We start from the raw sequence: 8,899 nt of genomic DNA on the forward strand, positions 1-8,899 counted from the left end.
GCGCAAGCAGCTAGAATTAATTAGCAGGTAGGAATCTTTTATAATCAATGAATCATATGCTTCAAAGCAAATGGCTGATTAGGAGGTAGTTTCAAGATATGTGAAAAAGCTTTTTCCCAGAAATAAGCTAAACTAATCTTTATGTCTCATTTGTTGATGAATTTTCCATTTGCTTTTCTTCCTGGTTCTCCCTGGGTCCTACGTTCAGTCATTTCCAGGCTTCTTGCCTCAAGCCTTAGCTCCCAGAGCCTAGAGCAGTCCGATGTTCCTGAGTTACCCACTCTTTGATAGAGAGGGTTCCTGGGGTTGCTGCATTTGGCCTGGCTATACCCATGATGGAGATGTGCCCTGAGCACTAAGCCACTGGGGACTACTTCTCTTGACTCAACCCCTGAACCCATTACCCAGCTGGAGTTTGCCGTAGGCAAATGAACCAAGTCTTTGGTCATAGCCGTAGCAACTCATTGGTTTTCAACTTGATGGCTTATTTAACTGATCATTTCTCTTCTCATTTGAAACCAGTAGAGCAACAAAGCATACTTGCTGAGACCATCAAGATTGAGAGCTGGTTTTCTGATCCACTGGAAAAGAGCACATTTGCTGTCCATGTCCCATGGGGTTGAAATTATCCCATATTCCTGAAATGTAGTTTGGACCTCATGCAGACTCGTGTCTTTCCTGATGGGGTGGGATTATCGATTCCCGGGGGCTTCTAAGAGCATGTACCCACTGGTATTCCGTTAAAGAAGATTAGGTGGGGTGCATGACCATCAACCATCAGACTCTGCTCTCCTTTCTTAGGCGCTGGTGAGAAAAATCAATGCCTCAGACAACATCTACACCACGGAATCCACCACAGGAAACCTGTTCAGCCTGACCCAGGAGGGGGCTCCCTTGTGCCGCATCATAGCAAAGGTGAGCTGATAGTTGGTGGCCAAACTGAGGGACCTGGGGAGAGGGGGAGGAACCTACTTTGGTGGGACTAGCTTGCTCAAGAAGTCTGTCTTGCCTCTAGCATTTATTTGCCGTGCGATCTTGGAAGAGTCAGTTCCCCTCTTTGGGCCTTGATGTCTCCATTTTTAATAGTGGCTAAGCCCTCTGCTTTCAGTTTCCACTTTAGAGAAAAGCTTAGGTCCCCAGAGTCTCTATAATTCTCTTCATGTGGTATCTGTTAGAAATGTCAGCCACCTCTCCCACCAAACCCAATCAAAACACATCCCCTAACTCAGGTTCTTGATGGTTCCCCAAAATACTTGCAGCAACTATAATACTATATGAGGGAAAGACAAAATTGAGAATGACAGTGGTTTTCATCAATTACAATGGAAGGTTCTCTTTAAAGATTTATTTATTTATTTGTTTTATTGAGAGAGAGAGAGCATGGTGGGGAGGGGCAGAGGGGAAGAGAGATTCCTGAGCAGACTCCTCACTGAGTGGGGATCCCAGTGTGGGGCTTGACTCCAGGACCCTAAGATCATGGCCAGAGCCAAAATCAATAATCTGATGTTTAACCAACTGAGCTACCCAGGCACCCCATGGTGGAAGTTTTATTTTGCTAGCTTCGTGGTTAATTTGCCCCTAAACTTGGAGTCCAAACACTTTGGGAAAATACAGACAATTGATAACCCTAGGACTCTATTTCATTTTTACTATTTTTTTTAAACTTGAGAAATGACATTGCCATGGAGATAGAAGCACTGATCTAATTGGAAGCAAGTTATGTCTTTCAGTCGACTTCACGTGGCAGCCCCAGGAAGACACTGTAGCTCAGTGGTTCCCTGTCTTGGCTCTGTCACCATCCTTCAGGGGGTTTTTGGAAACCACAGATAATTTTTTGCCCCACCTAAATTTACTGAGGTCCTGGGGTAAGACCTGAGACTCTGCATTTTAACAGTCCCTACAGGTAATTCCAAGGTAAATTCCAATTTACCCTACAGGTAATTCCACTCTCAGAATCACCCATCTAAGTCCTTAAAGAAATCTGGAAGAGGAGAGTAAATGCTTGTCGACTCTGCATAGGGGAGAAGTAAATTGTACAGAACAGCAGTAGCTGACATTTGAGTGTCGCTGTCCAGCATGCTTAATTCCTTACAGACATTATTTCCTTTAAATCCTAAAACCATCCTAGGAAGTAGGTATCATGTTTTACTCATCTATGATTGAGGACATAGTTTAAGGGTCTTACTCAACTGATAAAGAGTGGAGTCAGAATTGGAACCCAAGTCTCTTTAAATCAGAGCTCATGATCCTCAAGCCCACAGTGGTGACTTCTTGTTCTATCCTGATCCTTTAGACTCTTGGGCCAAAGAGTGACTCAGAAGTTCTCAACCCTGATGAGTATTGGAATCACTAGGGAGCTTTAGGTGTCACACAGCTAGTAAGTGGGTGAGCTGGAATTTGATACTGCCTGCTTGGCAACAAAGGCTATGATCTTACTTACTATTCTGAGCTGCCTCTTAGCAGTCCTTTCTCCTCTTTCTCCTTCTTCTCCTCCTCTTCCTCCTTCTGCCCTTCTCCCCCCTTCTACAACCTTCATCATTTGCTGCCTCCTTTCTTTTCACCAAGCACCGCACTAAGCTTTTCATTTACGACTTCACTGATCCTCCCAATGGCCTTCTGACGTGTTATAATTCCCATTTTTTTTTAAAGATTTAATTTATTTATTTGACAGAGATCACATGTAGGCAGAGAGACAGAGAGAGAGAGGAGGAAGCAGGCTCCCTTCCGAGCAGAGAGCCCGATGCGGGACTCGATCCCAGGACCCCGAGATCATGACCTGAGCCGAAGGCAGCGGCTTAACCCACTGAGCCACCCAGGCGCCCTATAATTCCCATTTTTAAGATGAGGGAATAGAGGCTCAGAGAAAAGGTAAACAACATGTCCGAGGTCATGTGCTTTCAGGGCAAAGCTGGTATTTTAACCAGACCTACTGACTCCAGAATCTTAATCTCTGCTTCTTATGTCTCCAACCCTTGGGAGAGAGCAGACAGAAGGCTGAAGGGAAGAGAAGATTCAGTGACAACTCCCGTCTTTCTGGCCTGGAAGATGGTGACACTGGTTCATCCAGTGGAGTCACTGTTCTTGGGTTCTCAATCCTGACAGTGACGCAGGAGCTGGGAGTCCCTCGTACCGCTTACGGCGCCTCTGCACGGCAGCCTCACTATCAATGCTCATTGAGTGCGCCCAACGCTGTGACAAATGTGGGATGGCTGCTCTCAGTGACCTTCCTCACCCACTTCCTTGGGGCCCAGCATGGTCTGCCTTTTGGCCACTTCACCCATCTGAGCTGCCTCCAGAAGATGATTGGGGCAGCCTATCTGAGGTCTGTCCTCTCAGCCCCTTGAGTTCCGTTGAAGGCCAAGAACAAACCTAGTCTTCCCTGTGACGGTCATGGTCAGCCCCACCCCTTCCTGAGGGCAGAGCCGAGCAAACTCCCCTGTGCTTTGTCAAAATCACCCCCTCTCCTGCTCCTCTATTACTACCCCCCCGCCCCCGACTAGCCTACACCCCACAAGTGGCCTCCTTAGCTTTCTGACAGTTGATCCTAAGCCTGTCTGAATAATACCTACCATGATACACTTTGGCTTTGAGCCCAGCGCTTTCTACAAAATTAAACAAGCTCCAGCCAACAGTGCCATTCCACCGGCACAGGCGATTCCCGGCTCTGCTCTAAGCTGAGTGCTGCTCTTGGGTCCGGGAGGGGTCTCCAGGGGTGTCCACACAACTAGTCCATCTCACTTTCTCGGCAGCCTCCCTCCTTCTCTCCCTTCCACATACCCCAACTCTTGGGATGCCTTTCATGAGGAATTGAGACCCTCTTCCAACCAGGAAGCTTTCCACAGGCTGACCCTCCCCTGGCTATCCAGACCTGGGAGCTGGGCCCTTTCACATACGGTAACTCAGTTGTCCCCCCGACAGCTTGGCTGTGTAGCTACCATGACCCCATTTTTAGTCAAAGTTAACCAGCAGCAAAGCCAAGGTTTGAACCAGAATCCCTGCAATTCAGGTTTAGGATTTCTTCCCTTTAGCTTTCACAGTAGCTAAAAATGCAAAGAGAGCTATTTTTCACAGGCTTGGGAAACAATGTATTGAGAATCCAATGCAGATGGATACAGAGGCTTAAATATATAAATATGCTGGCTTCACTGTCTCCTGAGCCAAAGGAAGCCTGCCATATTGATCCCGGCATTCAGTCTGGCATTCTTTGGTATCATTTCTTTGTTGTATGCTCCAGACGTAAATAGCTACCCACTTATTGATCTACCTGTCATATCCATGTACTTATGTATCTATGCATCTATCATTATCCATCATTTCTATCATTGTACGTAGGAATAATATTTATGCTACATATGCTTAAAAATGAGCATACACATATAAAAATATATATACATATAAAATATATATATATAAAAATATATATAAACACATATAGATGTACCTACATATATAAGCATCTATAGGTATATAAATACTTGTATGTGGAGGGAGGTCCTTAATAACCAGCCAGGCTGGCTCGGGAGACCATAGAGCTCCTGTTCCTTTTCTTCTCCCTTTAAAAAGCAATTTGATTTTCCTTCAGTGACTCTCTGAATAAGACCTTTATGTGCAGCCCTCTTCAGCTGTCTCAGAGACCATGAGAAAGCAGGAAGACAGGGATAAAGGATTGTGGAGTGACAAGTCAGAGAGGGAGCGCCTTGTCACGCACTAGAGTCTATCTTTATCAGAGTCGTGCCGTGCATTTACAATCAGAGTACTTCTGTTTGACCTTTCCACAGTCCTCTCTCAGATGACGTTAGGAGCTCCTTCTCTGTGTTCCTCTAACCCCTCACACCCTCATTTCATCGCACTCCTACCTGGATTTCTTCCCGCTTTAAAGATTAGCTGTCATCCCATGACTCACAGGTTGTCGGACCAAGAGTTCAATATGGACCGGGCCTGAGACAGTGTTGTTCAGTGCTCCGCACAGCGTCTGGCTTATAATACACCATTAATAGTTTCTGGCTGCATGAATGCATTCATCAGGTCTATATAATAAGCTGTTTCCCCACCAGATGAACTACCCCAAAAGGGAGTGGGAAGATGAAATTTAAGGACCGCTCTCAGCTGATGATAAAATGTTGGAAATGACGAACTCATCTGGGTTCCTGCAGTGACAGGCAGCAGAACTCTCAGAATGAAAGGGCTGCTGGGCTGAGTTTTGTGGGATGCTGGGTTGGGAAGATTCGGGACTTGTTGCAACAATTCTGTGCCGGGCTGTCATGGTCTTGGCTGCTTCTCCTTCCAGTTCCTCGCTCATTATCTGTGCCGTCAGTCACAGCTGCATCCCCAGAACACGAAACGGTGCCTGTTGCTAGGTATATTGTTTCTTGAAAGAGTTCACAAAGATCTGACAGGGAATGGTATTTTTGCCGAGCTCAACCTTCTTCTTCCTGCAACATTTTTTTTTGTTGTTTTGTCTTGTTTTCCAGTTTGGGGAGCAGAGTGCAACAGGTTTAGTTAGAGCCAGGAGGAGTAAGGTTAAAGGCAGGTGCCCTGCCAGACCGAGTTCCTGTCAGTCTTCACGCATTCCTGATTGCCGCCATTCCCACGCACCCTTGTAGCCATCAGGGGAGGGAAGAGGGAGGAAAGAGGGCAGAGCCAGTTGGGGGTGTCCAGAGTCTCCTGCTCTGGACATTCATGGTGGTGTTACCACTGGTTTGCTGGGCACTCTGGTGGATCTGCTTTGTGATCTGTTGGCTCCCTCACTTTGGTCTGAGAGCCTGGGCTGAGGGGAAGCTCCAGTGATTTTTTAATAGGGTAACTATGACCACCTAGGACGTGTGCCTCACCCCAGGCTTATTCTCAGAAGTCCTCCCAGACTGCTGTGAAGTCTCCACAAGTAAAACATGTTTCCATGACCAGCTATCACAAAAGAAGTCTACATCCACACTCAGCTAGGGTGATTGCTCCTGAAGGTTTCTTTTTCTTTTCTTTTCTTTTTTTTTTTTTTTTTTTTTTCCCTTTTACAAACCAGGGTGAAGAAGGGAAAACAAGGATGTGTAGATTTGGGTGAATTATTTCACCCATCTGGACTTGGCATTTTTTCCTTCCCAAAATGAGAATAAATTCCAGTATTGATATAAATAAGACTCCTTTTTTGTATGCCTGCCATGGTTGGGAGGATTTGAGGAATGATGGTGGTTGCTGGAGGAGGGGGAACCCGCACCGGCCTCCTAGGCTTCAGTTTCCTCCACCTGCCTCAGATTTGCTTCTTCTAGAATCTCTTTCTGGGGGCTCCAGGCTTGTTCTGAGGCAGGCACTGAGTGGAAGCGGTGTTGAATGGCGTTGAATCTGGCCCTCTCAAATATGTCTGGCCTAGACCCTACTACCCTAGCCCCAGAAGCATCTGGGGAGTCCCTCCTCCAGTTTGGACTATTAGAGCAATGTTCCTTGTGGAAGGAGCATTTCTTTGCAGCATGTATGTGAGCATGGAAGAGAGAGAGAGAGAGAGAGTGTGTGTGTGTGTGTGTGTGTGTGTGTGTGTGTTTGTGTGTGTGTGTTTAGGAACCATAGGAGAGGAAACGCTCTTTTCTTTCTACCACCTTCTTAGTTCTCTGGCTGGTGTCCTGAAAATTGAGCTGACAAAAGATAGTTTAACAAGAGAAAAACAAACCAAACTTTCTTAGTACGTACATCAGTACATCATGATGACACAGGGAGCTCTCAGAGACGAGTGAGTCAGAGGGTTGGTTAGAACTTGTACTTATATAGCAAAGAACAATTTTAGAGAAATAACAAAACAAGGAACAGGAAGCCTGAGAAGAACTTTGAATCTCTAGGGCTGGCAGATCGTGATAAGGCAAAGCTACAGAAAACTAATAATGGATGAAGGATGGTTAGTCAGATTTGTTGTGAAGATTCCCCTGGGGCCATCTCCGTGCTAGAAGGTTCTGACGTTTTCTCGATGATTAACTTTTTTCCTTCGCAGTAGAAAGGGGAAGGGGATAGCTCTGTACATGTGCATCCTCCTTTTAGGCAAACAGGAGGAGGGCAGAGATCTCTGGTATCTCTTTCTTCCCAATTACCTTTAGTTCAAAATAATCTTTATGCCCCAGTAATGTATTTTGGGGGGACATATTCAGCTGCTTTCCAGACCTGAAAAAAAAAAAAAAACATCACAGCTGGGTGAGGGATGCCAGTTATTCTCACATTAGCCCCAGGACGGGGGACCCAGGGAGGTCATGTGACATTTTCTCTTTTCTTGGCAGGAGGGTGGGGTTGTAGCCCTCTTCAAGGTCTGCCGCCAGGACAGCTTCCGGTGCTTATACCCCCAGGCGTTGCGCACGCTGGCCTCCATTTGCTGCGTGGAAGAGGGTGTCCACCAGCTGGAGAAGGTGAGAGAGCAGCTACCTGGCTGGGGTGGGGGGTGAGGTCCCTGAATCAGGGGGGCAGCGGGTGGGGCCCGATCGACCTGGTGGCCCCCCCGGGCCTCTTCCCTGAGAACCTCTTTCCCCAGGCATCCCTCTGAAGGGGTTGCTGGGATCTTGACTGTGGGAGATAATGAAGAGGACACGGATTGAGGAGTCTGGCCAGGTAGGGCAGGGCTCATAGGGGCACTCAGCACGTTCTGGGTGGAGTGGCCAACAGTCCAGTGGGCAGAACAGAGCAGGAGGTAGACAGATAGGATGCAGAGTGGTGTCTAAGGTTAGGGCTTTTGGTTCTTCCCACATGGCAGGACCCAAGTGGAAGGTGGAGGACCCCACTCCCTGGGGAACTGAGTGGGCAAAAGAAGGATGTGCCTTGGCCGGGGCAAAGCAGGTGGGGCTCCGCCAAGACAGAGGGATTGATTGGGTCAGGGAAATGGAGCCGAAGTCCAAGCGTATGTTGGGTCCATATGGCATGGGCTGGGCGGGGTCAGAGGGAAGTGAGTGATATGGTAGACCCAGGTGCCTCAGGCCCAGACGCTCCAAGGCAGTGTCACTAATTCCATTGATCATACCCCCCCCACCCACCCAGGTTGTAAGGGTAAGTTTGCTCTTCAGCTACCCAGACCTGAGTGGCCGTCAGGGACTTTAACCAGGAGGGTTAGGGAGGCTGGGGCTGACATTTGGAAATGTCTCAACCAAGTTTCAAGGAAAGATGTTGAACACTTTTATGGAAGAGAGGCACAAAGGCTAGGAATAGTCTGGCGACAGTTGTGGTACTCTCAGGACGAGGGGTAGGTGCCTTGAGTCTGGTCTGTATGGGGATGGGGCAAACCAAATGTTCCCCTCCCTCTGTACCCGTGTCCCCCAGTCAGGTGCTGGCTCCAGAAAACCCACACCCTACCAGCTTCTTCACTTTGGTCTGGACTCCTAGTCAGATGGTTATCTCATGTCCTGCCTACCTCTTTCCACGGGACAGGGATCATGGGCTCAGAGACGCTTTTGGCCAGGGTTGGAGAATGGTAAGGGATTCTGCTCATTTTACAGAGGAGAAGGCTGTGGGTCGACATGGGGAAGTAATTTGTGTGAGGTCACAAAGCAAGATGGTGGAAGAGCTAGTACCAGTCCTCTGGGCAGAGCCTCCCCTTCCTGTGGGGGTGGCCTTTGTATGTGTGTGCTTACACGGAGAGCAGAATGGGGGAGGAGGAGGGACAAACTTGATGGACCGACAGACTCCCTGAGGCAAATGCATTGGACGTTTCCAGCTCTATGCGCTGAATAATCTTCTCCCTTCTCCCATAAAATCCTCTTCCTGGGACAGTGGAAACACGGCCAAACTGGTTTTGTTTTTCATTTTCTTTCATGCTGGTTAGTGGGAAGAACATGAACAAATAGAAGGGACTGGAATCACCAGTTCTCCAAAAGCAGTGGATTTCTTGGCTTCGGAGATTTGCAAAGCAGCAGGAAGTTTCTAATCCAGGGAAGAAAAACAG

General features: G+C 47.7%; 1 protein-coding gene across 7 annotated transcripts in view; it reads left to right on the plus strand.

Moving 5' to 3' along the window:
• INSC (INSC spindle orientation adaptor protein) overlaps window positions 1-8,899 on the plus strand; it is a 120,225-nt gene that overhangs the window by 70,636 nt on the left and 40,690 nt on the right. For all 7 annotated transcript variants that reach the window (XM_082683169.1, XM_082683173.1, XM_082683171.1 and 4 more), the window contains 2 exons: window positions 802-915; window positions 7,251-7,376. In XM_082683169.1, the coding sequence (XP_082539295.1) occupies window positions 802-915; window positions 7,251-7,376 (240 nt within the window). The remainder of the gene's footprint in view (window positions 1-801; window positions 916-7,250; window positions 7,377-8,899) is intronic.

This window comes from Mustela nivalis (genome assembly GCF_964662115.1).
Source record: "Mustela nivalis genome assembly, chromosome: 9".
NCBI lineage: Eukaryota > Metazoa > Chordata > Mammalia > Carnivora > Mustelidae > Mustela > Mustela nivalis.